The 23,267-nt window shown below is 54.7% G+C and overlaps 1 protein-coding gene across 6 annotated transcripts; it reads right to left on the minus strand.

Annotated features, from left to right (window-relative positions):
- Positions 1-225: 225 nt before the first annotated feature.
- On the minus strand, positions 226-23,240 carry ZNF467 (zinc finger protein 467). 6 transcript variants are annotated; one of them, XM_070515534.1, is made up of 9 exons: positions 22,679-23,240; positions 20,653-20,726; positions 20,086-20,202; positions 19,176-19,289; positions 12,835-16,699; positions 7,141-7,242; positions 2,152-2,320; positions 921-1,069; positions 226-358 (listed from the first exon to the last, which is right to left on the minus strand). In XM_070515534.1, the coding sequence occupies exons 2-5, from the start codon at positions 20,684-20,686 to the stop codon at positions 15,207-15,209; spliced, it is 1,758 nt and encodes a 585-aa protein (XP_070371635.1). In that variant the 5' UTR covers positions 20,687-20,726; positions 22,679-23,240; the 3' UTR covers positions 226-358; positions 921-1,069; positions 2,152-2,320; positions 7,141-7,242; positions 12,835-15,206. The 6 variants fall into 6 exon arrangements, with proteins under 6 accessions (XP_070371635.1, XP_044610558.2, XP_044610053.2 ...); XM_044754623.2 differs by having other exon boundaries at positions 23,043-23,127; XM_044754118.2 differs by lacking the exon at positions 22,679-23,240 and adding an exon at positions 22,080-22,119.
- Positions 23,241-23,267: the final 27 nt, after the last annotated feature.

Here is a 23,267-nt window from a genome sequence, read left to right on the forward strand (position 1 = left end):
TCTGTGGTACATCTGATACCCCAATTTCCTCCATCTCTCATGCCTGCTTTTCTCTGTGGTCAGCTCTGTTCTCCGTCACTGAAGATCCATCTTGTCCATGTGATAAGAAATACAGCCCACAAAGCCTTGCAAGTCTGACCTTGTGTGGCCTTTGTTGCCCAAGAGGCAACATACTCTCTGGTGCAAAGTTCAATGTCCTGGGGAAGGGTTCCAGCTGAGCTAGCTGGGGTTGGCTTCTCACCTGGACCAATCGGCTAGTGCCAGGGGGCAGGACCATGAAGAACATGGCAGCTCCATCCTGCCATGTTGGTGAAGCAGGAAGAATAAGGGGGAAGCTTCTCCCAGAAGAACAGCTACACTGGATAAGTGAAAAATAAATGTCTGTTCTAAGCAGTCTCTACATCTCGCCTCTACTTCCTCATGCGAACTTACTCTCAACCACTTACAATCTAATTTTTGTTCCCGCCACTCTACTGAGGCAGCTTTCTAAGTAATCACCAGTGATTTCATAATTAATAAACCTGATTGTCCCCTAGGAACTCCCAGTATAAGAGTTGTCAACATGGGGCTGGTTCTAGTTACAGCGCCCACTGCAGCAGAGGCCTCTTGGGTTTGTCTGTCCAACCTGGGAACCAATGACCACCCTCTTCCCTGGAAACTTCCATTTCTCCCATAAATAGGGGTGGGACATGATGCTTGTGTTAAAACCATGTCAACCCATCCCCTTGGTCACAGTTGATTAAACCCAGGATAAATCTGACTTTAGCTTAGCCAATCAAATTGCAGGAATTTGGAACTGAGAAAGTCAATTGTTTGAGTGACTACACCGGTAGCTGGTCAATGTGGAAACTGTGGAAAAGCCACCTTCCCCATGCCACGTGAATGAAGAAGCAGGAAAGCTGGTCTGCAGAGAAGTTTACCTGAGAGAAAGCATTTGTTTGGGGTGTACCAGTGGAGCAGAAGCAGAATGGTGCCCATCCAGAGGGTGCATTGCCCTCATTAGGGGACGCTGAGGCCTCTCATGGCCCCACACAGGGAGCAGGTGACTTAGAAGAACGCAGCAAGCACCCTGTGAGAGAAAAAGTCAATATTGCAGCAGTATCCTGCCACACAGGAGACACTCGTGCCGGATGATGGCAATGCCCCCAAATGAGGTCTTTTCTCCTCCTCTCCACCCTGCCGTCCCCCCGGGGGGGCAAATGGGGCACAGGGAGTGACGAGGAAGAGGGAAGGACAAGGTGGGGAAACACCGAGACCTGGGCCTCCTTTCCATCTGTCTACCAGATGTATAGGTCAGCCCTGAACAGAATGGGGACAATCTTCAAGGTGGATGAGATATTAAGTTTGAGGTGAGGTTAGGTCAGGCCAGACTCTTTAATAACAGAAAATGAGACTATTCAAACTCTCAAAACATATTAGGATCCACCTCTATACGGTCCAGGAGCGGGTGCCGCAGACTGTTGACGAAGATGGGCACCACTCCTCCCACCCCGTCCGTCCGCTCCCTGCTTTGCCGTGTGACTTGCTGGAGTGGTTTCCCACCTCTTGAACCTGAGTTGGCCTTGTGACTTGATTTGATGAAGGGAATGTGGCAGAAGTGACATTGTGCATGTTCTGGAGCCAGGTCTGTACAGATTCTGCTCCAGCCTCTCGGAATACAGAGCTACCCTGTTAGGAAGCCCAGGGCAGCCTCCTGGAGGAGAGGAGGGTCCCGTCGATAACCAGCACCAGCCACCAGCCACGGGAAGGGGGCGATCAGGGACTATCCAGGCCCCGTCAAGCCCCAAAGCCACAAAGATTCCTTTAAGTTCACAAAAGACCTCGGGCAAGACCAGCCAAAAACCAGTCCACAGGACCCGGCCCCAGCTGCTAACCCACAGAACTGTAGGCAAACAAGTGGTGGTTGTTTCCGCCACTTGATTGTGGAGTGATTTTTTGCACAATAATGGAAACTTGGTACAGTGGAGAAGACGGATCCGACAGAATGGGTTTGAGTATGATGATGGAAGAAACAAAGTTGCTCCTTGCTTGTCACCTACGCAGTCCCACTCGTTCAGTTAACCAGCTACATTTGCAAAGGCAGATCCCCACAGTGACGCCACACAGGTATCGACTGCTTTCCCAGGCATTCTCAGGCGCCTCAGTACCTACCTGACTTCAAACGCTCACTTGCGTTTCTGTGCGTCTCCCTTGTCCCACTCAGCAATGGTTCCCCAGCAGTCACCTCACAGAACTGTTGAAAGCTCAGAACGTTCTCTAAACCCTGACGGGTGCTGACCAGCACCGGTCCCAGGAGAGGAGGAGAAGCCTGTGACCTGGACTGGAAATAGAAGTGGGGGTGAGCGGGGAGCTATCTCTGCTGTCTTTCCTTCCTGAAACAAAGCACAGCAAAGCCAGACGGGACACAGGAGTGTGCGGGCCGTGCTGCAGCTGTGAGATGCAAAGCCCCCCAGCAGACTGTTCCACATAGAGGGGGGTAACTCAAGAGCTCCTACTGCAGAAGCCCTGGCTTTCTGGTTCCCACCCAGGCAGGCCCTCCCAGGGGTGCCCTCCTGCCTCCAGGCCCAGCCAAGTGGGTGGGCTTTGATCTAGGTTTGGAGGCGAGGAGAGGGGTTCATCTTCCTAGACCCTCAGCTCACTTAGTCATGGGTTTGAACACCCCACCCTCCCAGGCCTGCTGAACAGGAAGGGAATGCAGGGCTGGCCGCTTCCTCTGGCCCCACAGCAGTTCCCAAAGTGCCTTCAGGCCCCTCCTGTGGTAGCAGCAGCCTAGGCCCAGGTCACAAGAAGAACGGGGTACCTGCTCGCAGGGCCTGCCCCGGCAGAACCGTGGATTCCATCCTCCCCTCCCTCCCACCATCAGTCCCCATGGGAACCGCTCCTTCTCTAGGCCGATGTTCTCTTCTGCGCGGGATGAGGGTTAAAATTAGTCAGAGAGCAGAGATTCTTAAGCCAGCTTCAGGAACCATGAGGCCCACGGCGGGGGGGGGGGGGGGGGGGGGGGGGGGGGGGGGGGCGGGGGGCATGTACCCTCTGAAATCACGTACAAACTGTTGTTTCTATGCACATTTTTCTGGGGAGGACCTTAAACATCTTAACAATGTACCTGGTGGTCCACAGAAGGTTAGGAAGCAATGGTCTAGACAATTCCCACCCCCCTCCCCACTAATATTCTTGCTCTCCTCCTCTGTACCCTCTCCTGAGCTGTGGTACTCTCCTCCTGAGTCTGTGTGGCTGTCTTCTCGTCAAGTCACACTGTATAGAGCGTCTGGAGGACCCCCGATGAAGGCCATAGGTTACAGTAAAGCTGCTAAATGAGAGGAGATGCAAGGTAAGTGAATATATCAGACGGCTAACTCGGATAGTTGCATCGAACAGCAAATTTAGCTTTAAGCTTCCCTGCAGCCAAGGGAAAAAATGGATGGCCAAATACTTATGCTCTCTCCAGGATCTGTGCTTTGGCTGTTAGTGTGACTTAGTGCAAAGATGTGACTCTGAGAAGGTGGATTCTAGGCAGGAAGGCTCCCTAGGAGGGGAGAGATTTCGAGATGGGTGGGCCTTCTAAAGGCTCTTCTTTCAACGACACAGCTTGGCAAGCACACAGTGAGCACTCACAGTGTCAGGTCCTGGGAGTCCACACACTCAACCCCACACCTGCCCTGGAGCTGCTCCCATTGCCTGGGGAGACGAGGTTCTCACACCATAATGGCTTTGCCGGGGAAATGAGGACAATCACCCCTCTCAGAAGGGACCTCAGAGAATTAACAAGAGTTTCGGTCAAAACAAGCACGCAGTGAGTCTCAGGTACGTGGAGATGCAAGCACGTGAAGATGGCATCTGAGAAAGCGGCACACAGTGGCACCAGATCCCGGCAGCTGGGGCCTCGGGAAAGGCCAGCGAGGAGGGACCTCCATCTGGGAAATCAGGTGGGTGGGTGCTTCATGACGGGGAAACAAGGAGGCAAAGTGGGGAGGTGGGAAAGACTGGGCACATTGGGGAGACAAGAACAAGCTCTGTCAGTGGTGAGGGAGGGTTTGTACCAGGAGGTTTGGGAAACAAGTTGAAAGGTTTGTTGGGCCAACTGCAAAAGGCTTTGAATTAAAACCACAAACGTTTATGAGTGCTGGCTGGGCCATGGGTGCCAGGCTGGGTGCCAGGGAAGCTCCCAACCCACAGAGGGAGATGGATGCATCCACAGCAGACACAAGACAATGTGCCAACCACTATGGAATTTGGATATTCCAACTGAGAGATGCCTTTAAGTTAAAGGAAATGAATGGAAGTTTCTAAACTGGGGAATAACTAGCTAAGAGAAAGACCAAACTAATAGTTGAAGGATAAATTGGAAAGTGAGAGAAGCTGAAGGCCAAACCTAATAGAAGAAGACATCGATAGTCTAGGTGGTCCACCAGCCTGGACCTGGGTGGATGGTGCATTGGGGAGCAAGTGCAGCGTGGAGCATACATCAGGAAAGCATAAGCATGCTATGGATGAGAGGCCCGTCGTTTTGGAGGAAAGGGTCCCGAGGACTCAGCCCACTCGGAGAGAGTTACAGGCCTTCTGGGAAGGAGCTGGGGGCACGAGGGTCTCCTGAAAGCTCTCCAGGGAAAACTTTGAGAGGAGAAATCCCAAAAGGAGAAAGGGGCCTCTGAAACACGAAGTAACTGCCTTGCTGGGCTGGAGGGGAGCCCGGGTTCTGGCTTCTGTAGAGCCTGAAATAGAATCCAATTTGTGATGCCTCTAATGATGTTACATAATGACGTTACATAAGCCCATGACGTAAATGCATGTCCTGGTATTGACCAGGAACGGCCTGCCCTGAGCTGCCCTCATCCCAGCCCTGAAGCCCTGTCCTCTGTCAGCGGCCAGAAAATCTATTTCCTAAACGCCTCTGTCAAGCCCTGTCTGACGGCACAGCCTCTGTCTTGAGGACCCCTAGTACCCTCTTCCTCCTCGCCCCTGCTTCTCAAGTCCCAGGGTCAGAAGAATCTTTCACTCCTGGAGACCACCCTGTCTTCTGACCCACTCACCGGCCCCGCCCCGCTGCAGTCTGCCCATCCTCTCTCTCTCAAGATGCTGCCCAGAAGCCCCCCCGCCTCAGCCCATCTCTCTCAACGCCTCCCCCCAAGCTCCCCTTCGAACCTGCTTGCTGCTCAGAGGCAGCGTCAGCCCAGTGTGGCTGCTCCATCCCCTGTCTGCACAATAAGCCGGGCAGCAGGCCCGCCCACACACGCACAGCACACGGTTTACAGACACGCTAAACAACACACTCCTCTCTGACGGAGGAAAGCTCGGCTCTCAGCTGCTCCTACAGTCTCCTAAGTCATCTGTGCTTTTTCTTTGTTTGCTGTCATGTCAAAGCTATTTTACTGTTACAGAATCAAGAAAACATAAATCTAAAAAATCGCTCGTCGAATAAAGGAACATGAAGCAAAATTTTTGTTATCTTTTAGCTTTTTGGAACGCCACGATGCATCTCCAGAGCTAATCTCCCAGCCTATCCCACGGAAGCGCAAGAGCTCTGGGGAGCGTAAGCCCTGGGGTCCAGGTCCACCGCCCTGCCTCTGAGCTGAAGGGGGCTGTCCCAGCTCCTTCCTTCATCCATCGAGCCGGCCCATCCCCTCCAACCCCAGGAGCCTGCATTTCAGTCTCTCCTCCTCCAGCTTTGGCACAGTATCTCTGTGAAGGTCCCTGTTATGGGTTAAATTGTGTCTCCTAAAGAGACCTGTTGATGTTCTAACCCCAGTACCTGGGAAAGTGACCTTATTTGGAAATTGGGTCTTCGCAGATATAATCAAATTAAGATGAGGTCATTAAGATGGGCCCTAATCCAATATGACTGGGTCTTTATGAGAAGAGGGGAAGAGGGGCCAGCCAGTGGAGTAGTGGTTAAGTTCGTGTACTCCACTTTGGTAGCCCGGGGTTCCACCGCTTGTCAAGTCACGCTGTGGCAGCATCCCACATAAACTAGAGGAAGATTGGCACGGATGTTAGTTCAGGGCCAATCTTCCTCACAAAAAAAAAAAAGGAAGAAGAAGAAGAAGAAGAGGGGAAGAGACACAGAGAAAGACACACAGGGAGGGAAGGCCGTGTGAGGATGCAGGCAGAGATTGGAGTGACGCGTCTACAAGTCAAGGAACAGCTAGGACTGCCGGCAACACCAGAAGCTGGGAGAGAGGCCTGGAAGAGCTCCTCCCCAGAGCCTTCAGAGGAAGCGCGGCCCTGCCAACACCTTGGTGTTGGACTTCTGGCCTCCAGGACTGAGCAAGAATACATTTCTCTTGTTTTAGGCCCCCAGTTTGTGGTGCTGTGTTATGGCAGCCCTGGGCACCAACAGTGCGTGTGGTGAGGGAGTCCCGTAGCGCAGACCCAGCTGCTTCAGCCCTGCCCCGTGTGTGTGCAGGGGGAGGCGGGCAGGGCCGGCAACTTCCAGGCAGTTCCCAGGTACCAGGGCCCAGAGACAGGGCGGCTGCGCGTGTCACAGCAGCGTGTGACCCTAGGCTCTGGGCCCAGGTTCCTTCCCATCTGTTCCATGAGCAAATCCTGCGATTCTGCCACGTTCCCCCCACACACTTCCTTCCTCGTGTCCCCTCAGGGCCACCTGTCTCTCTGTCTCAGGGGACATGAGACACTTGCCTGGACACCAGAGCCTCGTCCCCTGCCTCTGCTCAGGATGTCACCATGAATGTTTACTGTGGAAACAGCTTCAGCCTGCGCAGCCTTCCTAACTACTTACAGTTACAGCTCACAGCTACCCTTCGATGCAGACTCCCAGATCCCCGCCTTAGGGCCACTCCATCCTTCACAATCTGGAAAGGAAGCTTCTGGAAAGGGAGCATTTTGCAACAGACACCCAAGCTCACTTTCAGCTGCTTTGTGCTTTTTCTCAGGCATCTGCCGCCTGGAATGTGGCTTGCTGTCTTGAGCGCTGAGGCTGGAGCCCCTTTTCCTCTTCCAGGAGACAGGCCTGCATTAACTTGTGGCGAGTGTGACCACACTGCCTAGCTGGCCGAGGGCCTAATCCAAGGAGGTGTGGTCTCGGTGATTGACCTCACCTCCCCAGAGACGCCTCCGGGCCCTCCAGGTGTAATTCATTGCTTCCCCCTCTTTGTCCCATGACCCTTCGCACACTTCTCTTACCTGTTGACCACTAGATCCGCCCACTGAGCGCCTCGAAGCCCAGGAATGTGAGGGTCCTCTCTGCAAGGAGACAGCAGAGTTTGGAGTCTCAAAGTACAGGTTCTGGGGAAATGCAAATCGAACCCACTGTGAGACACCACCTCACACCCATTAAGATGACTGCTATCAAAAAACCAGAAAACAACAACTATTGGTGAGGATGTAGAGAAACTGGAACACTTGTGCGCTGCCGATGGGAATGCAAAATGGTGCAGCTGCCTTGGAAACAGTGTGGCGGTTCCTCAGAAAATTAAAAATAGAGTTACCATCTGATCCAGCAATCCCACTTGTGGATACACACCCAGAAGAACTGAAAGCAGGGACACTAAGAGATACTTGCACACCCATGTTCACAGCAGCAGTATTCACAATAGCCAAAAGGTGCAAGCGACCAAATGTCTATCGACAGATGAATGGATAAACAACGTTTGGTCTATACATATAATGGAATATCATTCAGCCTTAAAAAGAGGAGGGAAATCCTGTGACATGCTACAACATGGATGAATCTTGAGGACATCACGCTAAGTGAAATAAGCCAGTCACAAAAAGACAAATACAATATGATTCCACCTATGTAAGGTCCCTAGAGTAGTCAGATTTGTAGAGATGGAAAGTAGAATGGTGGGTGCCAGGGGCTGAGGGCTGTGTGAACGGGGAGTTATTGTGCAATAGGTACAGGCTTTCCGTTTTGCAAGATGTATCAGTCAGGGTTCTCCAGAGAAAGAGAACCATTAGGAGTGCATCTACACATATGGGAAGGGCCAACGCTGCTGTCTGAAAGCGCTCTGCTGGCTAAAATGCCTCTTACTGAGGAGAGGGCAGTCTTGGTTCTATTCAGGCCTTCAACTGGTCGGATGAGGCCCACCCACATTATGGAGGGCAATCTGATTTACTCAGAGTCTGCCAATTTAAAATGTTAATCTCATTCAAAAACACCCTCACAGGGGGCTGGCCCCATGGCTGAGTGGTTAAGTTCACGCGCTCTGCTGCAGGCGGCCCAGTGTTTCGTTGGTTCGAGTCCTGGGCGCGGACATGGCACTGCTCATCAAGCCACGCTGAGACAGCGTCCCACATGCCACAACTAGAAGGACCCACAATGAAGAATATACAGCTATGTACCAGGGGCTTTGGGGAGAAAAAGGGGAAAAAAAATCTTTAAAAAAAAAAACAAAAACACCCTCACAGAAACATCCAGAATGTTGGGCCTCATCCAACATTATTAAAAATAATAATTTTTTTAAAAGCCTCTAGAATCAAACCACTGAGTTGCTTTCACCACAGACTACAGTGTGACTGTATATAAGTTACTCAGACTCTCTGAGCCTCTCACCTCGTCAGAAAAACTCAACCAAGGACAATGATGCCCATCCACAGGGTGATAGAAAAACGCAGCAACACTTGTAAACCCTTAATTTGTAGAGTACTAAGTGGTGGAGACATTTTAGTTCATGACTGTTATTATCATTTCCAGCATCTAACAGTGCCAGACACACAGCAGATACTCAAGGCATGTCTGCTGAATGAAGGAATGACCTTGTTCAAGTGACTTCATAGCTCTGTGCCTCAGTTTCCTTATCTATAAAATGGGGATAAAAATGGTAGTTATTGTGAAGATTGGCTGTGTCTGTATATACGTAAAGAACTTGGGTTGGGGCCTGGCACATAGCAAATACTAGGTAAATATTAGCTACCATTATTCTTAATGGTAATTACTACAACCCTTTCTCGAACTGCCTACCCCATCCCTCGGTAGCCTCTCTGAAGTGGCTGACACAGGGAGGTGTGACACAGGAGCCGCTCTGTGAAGTGCTGTGGAAGAGGGCAGTCCCGATTATTCCGTACCTTGCCAGTAGAGGGACTGGAGGCGGGTGCCCTGGAGAGGATAGTTTTCTCTGCACTGACATGGAGCTATATGACCCCTTCTCCTCTCAACGTGATTGTTGTCAGTGCCTAATCTGCTGTAGTACCACGCCTGATCGCACTCCTTAGGGCTTAAGTACACGTCGTCCTGCCTTTTTCCCAGCTCTCCCACCTCCTCTTGGTCTATTCCAGTCCTAGCTCCCTCCAAGACTCACTCGGCACCTCCTGCTTGCAAAGCCGTCCCTGACTGTCCCAGCCCACAGCCTCCCCTTGTTCTGAACTCCTCCAGTACCTGCGTTCGGAGGAACAGCCACACCACCACACGTGATGCTCTAGGTGTTTTGTGAAACTCAAGCCTTCTCTCCCTTGCTCTTAGGTGTATAGCTCACCTGAGTCTGTGGCTACTGAAAATTCTAGAAAATGATAGCAGTGAGATAGCTGTTCCCCAGCTCCACTTTTTGAGACGGGGTGGAGGTGGGATGCAAGTTCAGGTTTGTGAGTCCGGGGCCTGGGCTTTTACTTATTCTGGGGCTCTCCTAGCGCACCGAGAATTCAGGGCCCCAAAGTGACCAGCTGCTTATCTAACATCTGGATTCCAAATGACAAGAGGGCGACATCTTTCGTTCAATTCCCTATGTTTACACCAGGCTGGGTAGACTTTAAAGGTCAGCCAGTCTCAATGGTGAATAATTAAAACATCGGAGTGTCCCTGCCTGCTGAGTCGGCCAGGCCGGGGAGACATAGGGAATCCTTCTGACTCGAGATTCACAGAGACGTTGGGCCGGCCACACCAACGGCAGTTCTCTCTGTCCAACCCTGCCCCCGGAGAGGGAGGCGGTACAGGAGGTCAGGCCACACGGAAGGCTCCTTGTCTTACAATCGTGTGATAGGCAGACTTCCCTAAAGCCTGGATAAGGATCTCACAAGTCTGCCCACTTCGTGTTGCTCATTCCATCGCTGCCAAACGTCCTCTTTATTGCTAATTTACTTTCCCAAGCATGGTGTTACCTAGATGGACAATAGGAGCATTCTGAGCATCTGACTATCTTCTGATACAACGTACACGGGCCATATGGTTTATGCAGAACACATGAAGCTGGCTCCTTCACTGACCATTTACCCTCCTGCTCAAAGTGCAGTGGCAGCAACAACTTAGGAACAGAGCTCGTGGGTGCTTTGGGTGCCTGTTCGTTGGTCCAGCCGAGCCACAGGGATGGTCTTGGAGCCCCAGGCAGGGAAGAGGTTCTGCCTTCTGACCACAGCTGTGCTCCCCTGTGGAGGGCAGCATGCTTGCCTTTCTCCACCTCTCCCCCAACACGACGGGCATCACCAGAATGGCGGTGGGCTGGCTTCCAATTAAGACCTCCCAGGTCTTCGGTCTTTAGATGAGTTGGAGTTAGAAGAGTGGGATAGGAAGGAGATGGAAGCCCAGGAAAAGGACTAAGAGGAAGGGCAAGTGTCTGCCAGACACGCGAGAGTCTCTGGCTCTTAGGTGTACAGATCGCCTGAGTCCATGGCCACCAAAAATTGTGGAAAATGACAGCAATGCGATAGCTGTCCCCTAGCCCACCCTTTTGAGATGGGGTGGAGGTGTGCCACAGAGGACTGTGAACTCTAATAAAGTCTAAGCCATGAGGAAAGACCAGGTGGATGCCTGGGGGCATTCAGGCCTCCGTAGTGTTTATCACCTCCATGGACCTTTACAATGTAGGGAAATTTGCCAGACAGCCATCACTTTAGTGATTAGTGAATTTGGCCCCCATCTCCTTCATAGGCAAGAATTTGGGTCTGTGGGATGGAAAAGCGTTTTCTAACTTGTTGGGAGTGCGTTCTCCCAACTATCAGGACAGCTGGGTGGGGCTCTTGGACAGACTCCAGGCTGTCACCCAGGCCTGGAGCTGCCCTCCTCACTGACCCTAATAGCATCCTAAACGAGCCACTACATGAAAAACGATTACGAACAGAGTCTCTGTTTGGGATGATGAAAAGGTTCTGGAAATATATTTGTGATGTCCACACAACATTGAGAATGTACTTAATGCCACTGAATTATATACTTAAAAATGGTTAAAATAGTAAATTTCATGTTCCGTATATTTTGCCACATGAAAAAAAAAAGATTGGGAGGGTCTGGCCCGGTGGCTTAGTGGTGAAGTTCACGCACTCAGCTTTGGCGGCCTGGGGTTCTTGGGTTTGAATCCCGGGCTTGGACATACATACCACTCACGGAGCCATGCCATGGCAGCATCCCACATACAAAATAGGGGAAGACTGGCACAGATGTTAGCTCAGGGACAATTTTCCTTAAACAAAAAGAGGAAGATTGACAACAGATGTTAGCTGAGAGCCAATCTCTCTCACCAAAAAAATTAATTAATTTAAAAAATTAAAAAAAAAACAGATTGGTAAGCACAGGTTCTGTGGAGGTTAAGAAAGGAGGAGGGATCATAGATTGGGGATGGCTGAAAGTTGAGAGGACAGGATGTGAGGAACAGAGCAGGACTGTGAGGGGCATTGAGGGAGAGGTGTGTGAGGAGAAGACAGGTTGGAGCCTTCCTCTCTCTTCTTCCATCCACAAATGCAAACCCTGTCTCCACTCAGCCCCGTGTTCAGGCGCACGTCTTCCACAGAGCTCTCTCTGTTCCCTCAGCTCCCGGAGCCCCAGAGTCACTCAGCACCAGTGTCCTGTTTCATGGACATTCATATCTCATCTCGTCACATCGTGAGCTCCTATGGACACATGACCTGGTCAGACACCTCTGTATTGGTCACATGGCTGGTACATAGTGGGCACGCACTGGGTACTCTATACCCAATGGTGACTATCAATTGCTTTTTGGAACAAGACTGGGGAAAAATCAATCAATTTTAACTAATTAATAAAACATGTCTTTTCTATATATAACAGTAAATTTGTGCTTTACTTCTCAGAGCATTTTCACATACCAGTACATGGTGCTAAGGTAAAAAGGTTGATGCTTTACCAAGATAGTCATACCCTGGGCTCATATCTGGGTGGCGTGGGGGGTATATATCAGTTTCAATGAGACCACCACTGTTCGAGTCTTGAACTCCTCCCTGGGAACAGCCCTCAGAAACCCCAGTTCTTCATTGCAGACACAGTGCATTGTTTGGCACGTCTTCTGTTTTGATTACCACCAGGCTTGACATGAAATGACTTTTGACTATTTGCAAACAAGCTCAAAGGACAAACATACGCCTCATCGAGAAGATTCAAGAGAATGTGAAATCCTAGAAATGCCTCGCACATGGAGTCTCAGCAAATATGCTGCAGGATCTAAAAGCTGTTCTTACACAAGAATCCCAGAATGTTTAGAGAAATATAAACATTGGTTCAACCAGCACAAATGTTGCTTTCACGTGTTTGAATTTAAAAGTTTAGCTGAATCACAACCTCAGTGCCTAAGAGGCCAGGAAGCGACTTCAAAGAATGAAGCCAATGGGGAGTGCAAGGGCCGAGGCACTGCCATTCCTGTCCCTTAGTATGAAGAGGCCAGCTTCTGCTCAGCCCCAGCCACCAGCTGCCAGATCTTCCAACTTTTCACGAGAGAAGCTGAAGTCCAGATTTTCCTGTGAAATTTCCAGGTATTTAAAATGCTGCTGGGGCCAAACACAACAGCTTCTGTTTACGGCCACACTGCCACATTCCCCAGGAGTCACCTACTCATTCTCGGCCAAGGAGCCTAAAATCTCATGGCGTTCACGCCCACCTTTTCCTCCCCTCCGCACCCCACAGAGAAAGAGGCGTCCCAGCCAAGGTCAGTCGCTCACCCGCGTCCAGTCTCACTTCCTTCCACCGTCTCTGGGCCTCTGCTTTCGTGACTCCCATGCAATCTGAATCCGCCCCAACTGCCCTGAAGCCGTTCTCGCCAGGGTTGCCGATGACCTCCTTGCTATGAAGTCCAGAGGGTTTGGACGTTCTTCACTTCTGTGGTCACTTGAAGCCCTGAGCTCTTGACTTCTTCCTCTTTCCTGGAACACTGTCTTCCCTGGGCTCCTCTGTTGCCTCATGGGGTTTTCCTCTCCATTCTCTGGCATACCACTCTCTACACCACCCCCTGAATATTCGTGTTCCACGGGGTTCTGTCCCGGGCCCCTCTCTGCCCACTCCACACTCATTTCTTGGGGGCGATGGTTCAGTCTCCCATAGCTTCAGAAACTTGTCGATGGTTCTCAGATCTGTTTATCTCCAGCTCCGCTCCTCTTCCTACTGGTCACACCAACTCAGCAGATCCAAGACTGCTCCCCCAGCATGAAACTGCTCCTTCCGTGTTGCCCCTCTCAGGGGAAGGCCACTGTCCGGTAGTCAGTCACTCCAGCAGAAATCAGGCCAACGTCATCAACTCCTCCATCTCCCTGTCCACACTGGTCAACAAGTCCTGTACCAGCTGCCTTCTAAGTGTCTCTTGAATCCAGCACTTCTCTCCCTCTCCTCTGACACAACCGTGGTCTGTGGTCACCACCACGTGTCACCAGGACTGCTATGTGCTGATCTCCAGTCTCACTCCCTCCAGCCAGGCCATCCTCCCCAGGCAGCCGGTCATCTTTCTAAAACACATCATGAAAATGTGATCCTGTTCCTGCCCTGCCCTACCCCTCCCTCGGCTTCCCACTGCCCTTGGATAGACCAAGCTCCTTCATTTGTGCTAAAGGCTTTCCTCACCTGCCCATTCTATCTCTGGGGCTACTTCTCGGGCCTCTCATACCCTCTTACTCTATGCCCCAGCCATGCTGGACTTTGGTCCTCTGCGAACACTGTCCTCTCTGATCTCAATCGTCATCTACTCACGGCCATTCTTCAGGCTTTGTTTTAGGAGTGTCCTCATCCTGTCAACCTCCCGTGACCTTTCCTAGATTTTGGATGCCCTCACTGTGCACTCCAAGAGCCTCTGTGCTCGCCCTCTCCCAGCACTTCTCGTGTTTCCTGTAAGCTCTCTGAGGGTAAGGACCCATCTGTCTTGCTTACCATCGTTTCCCATGCCTACGGCAGTGCTTGGCACATAGTAAGCACCCAGTAAATGCTTGCTAGCGTTTTTTTTGGTAATAGTGATGCTAGAATTGGAAAGGGCCTCAGCCCTCATCAACATCAACAATCTTATTGTAATAAGAAAGCAGAGGCCCACGAAAATGAGTGCTCTGCTCCAAGTCCTACAACAGGCAGTGGGAGGGTCAAAGCCAAGACTTCTCATGCCGAGTCTGACACGTTCCCCATCATCTCACCCCTCCCCTTCACTGCCAGCCCCCCGGGCTCTCCTACCTGCCCAGACTGGGGAAATGCAGCTACAGAGGCATCTGCATCAAGCAGCCGTCATAAAGACAGAACCTTAGAAAGTGTGGGGGGAAAGCCACCTTCATCTGCCGTGGACGTCCTTCCAGGCAGGAGGGCAGGTGGGGCTGCTGCTCTAAGATCCCTTTGGGAGAGCTGCCAACAGAGGCAGAGCACCAGAGCTCCAGGTGGCACTCCGCCCGTCTCCATGGGGATGGCCAAAGGGCATCCTGCCCCCCCCCCCTGCATTCTCTACAGTTCTAGCCTTCAACACCTGGCATGAGAAATGTACGCTAGTTCCTCCCTTGTCAAATTTTGGAGCTAGGAGCAGGGAGCAGGGTAGTGGTTTGGCAGTTAGCTGTGTCGTATTTTGATTTGGTAGAGCCGATTGCCAGCAGCTGGTTAAATTTAACTCACCCAGGACAGGAAGGGAAGGGTGTCTGTGTGTGGACTTAAGGTGGGAGAGTGGATAAGAAGAGTCAGGGGTCCCTTCCCCTGGCTCATTTAACAGCCCCAGAACCTTCAGGTTGTAATTTTAATGACACTTTAAGTACACAGATACATTCTTTCCTCCCCCCTGTAAAGGTTCCTGACTCAGTCAGCCCTTGGCCAGGGGTGGTCCCGAAAAGTCTGCTTTCTGACGGGGTCTCTCGGGGGGAGTCTTCCAAGTTCTCAGGCCTGAACTGTTCCCAGCAAGGGTTCACTCTTAGCATGGTCTGTCATAGAATGTCAAAGCTGGTTGTCCTTTCCAGACTTCTCCCCAAGACTGAGAGGGAAGGAAAATGGGCAGCAGTCCACGCCATTGTCCTCACGCGCCCAGATGTCGGGCATGGGTCTCTCGAACCAGTGGGCCAAGGAAGGGTCCTGATAACCAGGCTCAGAAGAAGAGCGGAGGCGCGGCTACCTCAGCGGCAGTGGGCCAGGCTGGGGCCGAGAGGTCAGCATCGGAGGCCGGGTGGGCGACGTCGCCGTGGATGCGCTGGTGCCGCACCAGGTGAGTCTTGCGGCTGAAGCTCTTGCCGCACTGCGGGCAGGAGAAAGGGCGGGAGCCGGTGTGGATGGCCTGGTGGCGGACCAGGTTGGTTTTAGAGCTGAAACTGCGGGCGCAGACGGCACAGGCGTGGGGCCGACTGCCCGTGTGCACCGCCTGGTGGCGCCCTAGGTGCGACTTGCGGCTGAAGCGGCGGCCGCACTGCGTGCAGGCGAAAGGCCTGGCCCCGCTGTGGGCCCTGGAGTGGGCGACCAGATTGGGCCGCGAGCCGAAGCGGCGGCCACACTGCGCGCAAGCGAAGGGTCGTTCACCGGTGTGCACCCGCCGGTGCCGTGCCAGGTGCTGGCCGTGGGCGAAGCCGCGCCCGCAGTCCGGGCAGAAGAGGGACCGCTCGCTCGCGGGAGCGCCCTGGGGCGCCGCTGTGCTTCGGGGCACGCCGGCCAAGGGCTCGGCAGCAGCGGGGTCCACGGTGGCGCCCAGTGCGCACTCTTCGCAACCGAAGGGGCGCCCCTCGCTGCGGTGCAGACGCTGGTGCGTGGCGAGGTTCTTCTTCCAGCCAAAGCTCAGGCCGCAGTCGGAGCAGGCGAAAGGCTTAGGCCCGGGCGGGGACGGAGTGGGGGACGGGGCAGGGGAACTGGGCACGTCAGGAGAGGGCGGGGTGCGGCCTGCCGCTTCGTGCACCCTTTGGTGCCGCACCAAGTGCTGCTTGTGTGTGAAGCTGCGTGCGCACTGCGCGCACTGGTAGGGCCTCTCGCCCGTGTGGATGCGCTGGTGGCGGATCAGGTGCGTCTTTTTGCGAAACCGCTTCTCGCACTCAGTGCAGGGGAAGGGCCGCTCGCCCGTGTGCGTCTTCTGGTGCGAGCCCAGGTGTATCTTCTGGCTGAAGCGCTTGCCGCACTCTGCGCACGGGTAGGGCCGCTCGCCGGTGTGCGTGCGCAGGTGGCGGGTCAGGTGGGCCTTCTTGCTGAAGCGCTTGTCGCACTCGGAGCACGGGAAGGGCCGCTCGCCGCGGTGGCTGCGCTGGTGCATCAGCATGTGCGCGCGCTGCGTGAAGCTGCGGCCGCAGTCCGGGCAGGCGCAGGGGCCCTCGCCGCGGTGCAGCCTCTGGTGCAGCCGCAAGGTCAGCTGGTCCCGGAACCGCCGCTCGCACTCCCCGCAGCCATAGGGCTTCTCGGAGGCGGGGGCCCACCCCGCCAACGCAAGCCCACCCAATGCCCCTGGGGCGCCTGGCTCCAGCTTATACGCGGCGGCCAGAGGCCCCAGGTCAGGCGCGGGAAAAGGGCCGGGGAGTAATGATAGATGCTGGGGCCATTCGACCTCCTCTTCGGCCTCCTGATCCTCCTTTTCCACCTTCACCTTCCGAGTCATCCACTCGTCGCCTAAAAAGTCAAAACAAGTCTATTAAGCCCCACGTTTATTTATGTAATTTTTTTTCCCCAATACAACCACCACCTCCTGGAGCCCTGCAGTCTGGCTTCTGCTCTCTCCACTCTACTGGGAGGTTCCTGGGGATGACCAAATCCGGGCATCACCGCCCAGTCCTCCTCCTTCCCTCTCTGCGGCCTGGGACGGCGGTGAACCCCTCTCCAGGCTCCCGTGTCTTGTCTCCAGGAGCGCCTCTCCTGCCTCTGTAGTAGCATCGGCTTACTCTTGCGCCCCTGAAGACGAATGTTGCTCAAGGTCCAGTCCTCAGGCTTCGGCGGGGTTCATATGCCCTCCGTGGCCACCCCCAACCTTCCTGTCCAGCTGGCTCCTTTATGGAACCACAGTCTCTCATCTCCTGTTGAGCAGCTCCCGCCACATCCTGCAAATTGGCTGCCGCTCAGCAGGCTTATCACCAAAGACCTGACCTTCCCAGACCTACCCGCTGACTTGAACAGCAGGACTTCAGTCTCCTTCTCCCAATCGCTGGCCTCAGAACCTCGGAACCTCGCCTCTCATCTTTGAGCTGCTCTTGCTCTCCAGCTGCCCCTGGTGGCCCCAGCGGACCTTTGTCGTCCTCCCTGTTGTCTCTCACAGGGCCCCCGCCCAGCCCCCACCGCTCTTCCATTTTTGCTTCTTCGGCCAGGTGGGAAATCTCAGTGTGGGAAGAGGACTTGAGGAGGCGATGAGTGGTGCCAACCTCTGGAGAGGCAGGGAGGCCCCTGGGGAGCAGGTCTGAGATGTGTTCCGCTGGAGCTCTGGCCCTCTTGGGCACTGCAGTGGCCCAGCCAAGAGGAAGCAGCTCAGGGCCCAGGCCTGGAGTGTCCATTTGGTTCTCCTCTGTCACTAACCAGCAGTATGACCCTGCCTAACTTACCTCCTTGAGCTAAGTTTGTTGGTTTGCTTAGGTGTAAGGGTTCCTAACCTGGGGCCACATCACAGTCTCCTGGGGAACTTTTACAAAATGCGTCCATGGCAGCAGGGTGTGTGAATCTGGTCTCTTTCTTTCCAGCTCGCAAAGTGCTTCGTCTTTGAGAACCATTGAACCAGATGATCTGAGTTCCTGTCTGGCTCTAAAAGTCCATAATAGCTTGATCCTTGGTTACGTTACACATGGATCGTCACAATTAGATTTACTCCCAGTTTCTTTTACTGATTCATTAGTTCCAAACAACTATTTATTCTACTGTGATATCACTTTCATTTTCATTGTGCCACTCTTCTACTCAAGAACCATCAATAGCTCTCTATTATTTACAGGATAAATTTTCTTACTGCTCTCAGGCATAAACCCTTCACTTCAGCTAAGGTGGTGACAGTCACATGTCAACGTTCCTGCCTTAAAGCCTTTTCTCAGCCTAGAATGTTTTCCCATCCTCCACCCCACCCTCATCAGAGCTGAGGTCTACACCTCTCTCAAAATGCAGCGCAAATGAACAAAATCTTCGAGGAATCCAATGCATGAGGATCTCTTATATAAACACCAATAGCACTTACTGTTAACACTTCTACACTCATTGTGACATGGTTTTATTGTTAGTTTTTCTTTTAATTCTTTATTCCAGTTCATATTAGTGTTATCTTGACTGGATTTTAGCTTTTGGAGGGCAGATGTCTTGTGGTTCTATTTCTTTATATGTCTAATAAAAATGACGATTGCCACCATTTGTTGAGTGCCAACTGTAGATGACACAGTCTATACACTGTCAGAAACCTTCACAACCTTGGAGTTACTCTTATCCCTGTTTACCGGTGGACAAACTGAGGCTCTTGGAGGTGAGGAAGCCCATCCAAGATCATTCGGCTAGAAAATGTTGAGCAAGGATTCAAACCAGGGTCTGTGTCCGTGTAGAGCCTCTTTCCACTCTATCTCACACAGCCTGGACCTAGGAAGGGCACTAAATAAATCCTAGTGGAACAAATGACATCACTCAGGCAAAAGATGCTAAGGTTGGTGGTAGTGGAAGGAAGTGAGGAGCAGGATTGTGGACAGAGACTCAATCGCTCGATTGCCCTGAGTATGGGGAAAATGAGTCAACACAACAGATTTGGAGCATATGGGTACCACCGAGATCAGTAGGGTTTTGGGGGAGGGAGCACGTCTAGGGAGAGACAATGAAAAGGTTGATCAATGCCATATGTCTTCCTGGGAACAGTAATTCAAGCAATCAACAAGTATTCCTTAGACTGGGGGAGATAGGAGGCGAAGTTAGGACTGCTAGAGGATATTGAGGTGAGGGTGTGTTTCTCTTGGTGACCAGCCTCTCTGATTCCTGTTGTCTATGGATTTGGAATTCCCTCTGACCTCTACAGCAGAAAGGTGCCAGGGCCTGACTCATCTTGAGCTGGAAGGGCCTGGAGTGGCCGCCCCATCAAATAGCAGCTGTGGAGCCTGCAGGGCCCCTGTTGGGTTGGAGAGATGGGAAGACTCACCTGGGCAGGAGCCTGTGGGCTCAGCCTTACGTGCTGTGCGCACCTGGCCTCCTCTGCAGGGAGCCTCAGCTTGTTCAGTGTGGGCGCCTTCCTCCAGTCTGGGGGCCTCATGCCCTGGCAGAGAACAGGACACCTCAAGGACTCCACACACATCACAGATGGACAGAGGCCCCCGCTGGTGCTAGAGAGCAGGGGCATTTGAAACCCCAGTCCCACCGGCAAGGCAGGATTGGGTCCCACATCGTACCTGCATGAACTGAATCCCCAGCTGCCCCAGGGCAGCCTCAGGCTCTGTCAAGCAGCAGCTGCAAAAGCCACAACTGGGAGGAGTTTCTGGAATAAGCGCCTCTAAGACAGTGGAAGCAAGGAGCCGTCCTTGCCCTGAGGCTTATGTGAGGCTCCTAGGAGGAGAGCTGGGGACCTCCCAGCCACCAGATGCACCCCCGTTCCAAGGCAAGTCATTGGAGAAGATTGGGATGTCAAAAAGCCAGGCGAGCCCCTTCCTTAGATATCTTCTCCTGGCATCTGCTTAGCCACCTCCGCCACTGCTATCAAATCTTGCTCAAATCTTAACTTCCCAATGAGGCCTACTCCCACCACCCTATTTAATCCGACAGCCTGTCCATCCCCACTTGCCGCGGTCTCCGGCCCCTCACCCTGCGTTATCCCCCCATAGCACACATCCTCTTCTAACACTGTTTGTAAGTGCACTTATTTTTACATGTGTTGTTTGTTGACTCTGCCCTCACTAGGGTTAAGCTCCTGGAAGGCAGGGATCTCTGTCTAGTTGGTCACTGAGGTATTCCAAATGCCTAGAAGAGCACGTCGCACTTTGTAGGTGCTCAGTAAATACTCGATGAAGAAAGGAAGACTCTGCCTGTGCCACCATCCACGGCCTCCACTTACTTACCTGCGCCCATGCCCAGCGCTCTGTCTTCCTGGGGAGAGGACATCTGCCCCTGGGCATGATGGGACCGTTCCCCAGGCTCACTTTGGGGGGCCATCTCCGGCTGTCCCACAGAAAATCCTGTAACAGGCAGAAGGATGGGTCCAAGTAAAGCATCCAGTTCAGAACAGGTGATCAAAGGCCGGGGCTCTTCCCCTCCCCAGCCCACCCAAGGGGCTTCTCCCAACTGGTTCAGGAAGGGAGGGTCTCTAGCCAGCACGGACAGGGGACAGCCAGGCTCCCCTGGCCAGATATCAACCTCAGCCCCTTTGTGAGTCAAGGACAGGCGACAGAAGAGCTAGGATAGATTCAAATACCCTGGTGCTCTGCGAGTACGCATGCGCACAGACAGTCTAGCACAACCTCCAACATGGGCCAGCCATTCACACACACCCTCTGGGGTCTTGGGGTTGCAGTCTCCTGAGGATGGCTCTGCCGTCTGAACTGTAGGGAAGCAGCAGGCCTAGCACGCCCCTGAATCCTCCTACTTCCCACCCCACCCCCCAAGTTCCTCCAGTTCTGCTGGCTCACCCAGGGAGCTGAGGGCCTCCAAGGTCTCTCTCATGGCAACCCAGGGAGCTCTTCCTGGGGTCAGGCCACAGACCCTAAGGAGAAAATACATCCTCTTCAGATGCTTCTCATGAGAGCTTCCACCTGGGCCCAAGCTCTGCCCAGGCTCTCCCCATCAGCTATCCCCAGGAGCTCCTAAGCAGATGTCCCCAGGTACAGGTGAGGGCAACAAGGAAAGATGGCTTTTAAAAAGCAAACAGATCTTTGAAGGTGGCCCAAAGAGAAGGCCTTGAAGCCATTTCTGCCAGCTCGGGTCAGCTCTTGAATTCAGCACACCCCCTCACCTGGCAGGTCTCAGAGCCAACCCCAGCCCATCAGCGCTCCCCACCCCCACCGCCTTGCCTGGGGGTGTCCGGAATCAATCGATTCTCTGGAGAGAGTGTGGAGGGTGGGAGACCAGGGTGGGGAGTAGGGAACTTCAGCTCCTAGGCCCACCAGCTGTCACTGAAGGAGCTGGTGAAATAGGAGCCAGCGAGGGGCAGATGAGAGTGTCACTCTTGGGCAACTGGTGGGGGAGCCCCCCCCCAGGAGGGTCCCCGCTGAAGGCAAGAAATGGCTCTTCCTTCCTCTCCCCAAAACCCTACCTCAGAACCAACGTCCCTTTCCGTGGGGCTTCCCCAGGCAGGGACACCCCGCCCTCGCCCTCGAGCCCCTATCCCTGCTCCTCTTCCAGCGGGTTCCCGGCCCCTCCCCCAGCAGACTCCCCTCCCCCCAATCTCCCTGGCAGCCTTCCCTCTGCCCCTCCCTTCTCCCTCTGCCTCTGCCTTCCGCCCTCTCTCCCCACCGAATCTGGCTGGCTCCCCAGCTCCGCCCCCTGCCCCGCCCCTCCGGCTCCTCCCCCTGCCCGCAGCCAGCTCGGCCAACCCCTCCCGGCCCCCTCCCGGCCCCCTCCGGTCCCCAGCCACCGCCCCCCGACCCTCTACTCTGGGCAGTCTCCACGGCAGCGCTCCCCTCCCCCTCCCCTCTCCCTTCCCTCCCGGCTCCATCCCCCTCCCCCGGCTGCACACCCTCTCCCTTCCTTTCCCCTCCTCTTTTCCTTCCTCCCCAACACCGCCCTCTGCCTCCCCTCCCCTCTCCCTCTCCTCCCCCACTCCGGTTTCCCTTCCTTCTTCTTTCCTCTCTTCACCTCAGTTCCCTCCCTCCTCCCCTCTCCCCAGCCTTCCTCCCCCCTCTCCCCACACTACCCTCCTCCCTCCCTCCTGCAGTTCTCCTTCCCCTCCGAGGCCCCCGTCTCCCTTCCCCCTCTGCCTCCCCAGCAGGCTCTCGCTTCCCTTCCCTCCCGGTCCCCAGTCCCCAGAACCGTTCTTCCCCTCCCCCTTCCAGTCCGCTCCCCGAGCTCCCCCCGCCCCCCGTCCCCTGTCCCCCAAGCCTGTGGGGCTGAGGCTTACCGCTCACTCCGGACCCTCTCACCGGCCCTGCCCCTCCCCACCCCTGCCTCCCAGCACACCTCCGCTTGCCCTCCCCTTGCCCTCCCCTCCCTCTCAGTGGTTCCCTTCCCCATTCCTGCGCCCCACTGACTTCTCACCCCTCCCAAGTTTTCCTCCCGACCAGACCCCTCCCGTCCCACCGCCGCGCCTCCGTGCGACCCGCGGAGCCTCTCCGCCCGGACCTCACTCCGCGTCCCGGCCCCTCCCTGGCTCCGGGCTCACCTGTCAGCCCTTCTCTCCCGCCCCTCCCAACCGGCCCGATCCCCGCGCCAGGTTTTTCCTCCCCTTCCCCCGCGGCCCCCTCCCACACTCCCTCTCCCCTCCCCTGAGACTCCCCACTCACTCTTCTCGTGAGCTTCCCATCCCCTTCCCACCGGACTCCCACCGGCCCCTCTCCCAGCCCCGCCGGTCCCTCCAGCTCCCTTCTCTCCTCCACCACCCTGACTCCCCAGCCCTACCCTCCCTCCTCCAGCCCCTGCCCCTACCCTGCTCCTTCTTTCCCCTCCACCCCACCCCACCCCCTCCTGCGCTTTCCGCGCCCCCGCCCCCGGGGCTGTCACCTGCGCGGAGCGGGCAGTGACTGAGTGTCGGTGTGTAAGGGGACGCGGGCGGGGCCGCCAGCGGCTAGGCGCCTCCACCGCCCGGATCTGGCTGCCGGCCGGCCGGGTCTCCCCGCTGCTGCCGGGACCCAGGCGCCCCGGCCGGCTCGGCTCGCGATGGCGCCCGCTGCCTGCAGTTCGGGTGCGGACCGCCCGAAAGACTGACAGACTGACAGCCCCGAAACTTCGCGGGGAGGGGAGAGGAAAAGACGCGGAGGGAGAGGGAGCGGGAGCGGGGAAGCGGTGCCCTGGAGGGGGAGGGGAGCGAGGAAGTGGGAGGGGAGCAGGGGGGCACCCGGTGGGGAAGGTAGGGGGCAAGGGTAACCTGGAGCGGGGTCGCGGGAGGGCGCACAGCAGGGTTAGGCGGGCAGGTGAAGGTCTGCAGGGACGACGGCCGGAGTAGGTGATGGAAAGTGGGAGCAAAGGGACGGGGGGAAGGGAAGAAGGGGGAGGGAAGGGAGGAGTGTGGGGGAAGGGTGGAGGAGGGAGAGGAGGCATGGAGGAAGGGCACTCGGGCTGCGAGGGGGGGTGCTCGCGGGCGTCGAGGGAG

The sequence above is a fragment of the Equus asinus genome, chromosome 1 (genome assembly GCF_041296235.1).
Source record: "Equus asinus isolate D_3611 breed Donkey chromosome 1, EquAss-T2T_v2, whole genome shotgun sequence".
Classification (NCBI taxonomy): Eukaryota; Metazoa; Chordata; class Mammalia; order Perissodactyla; family Equidae; genus Equus; species Equus asinus.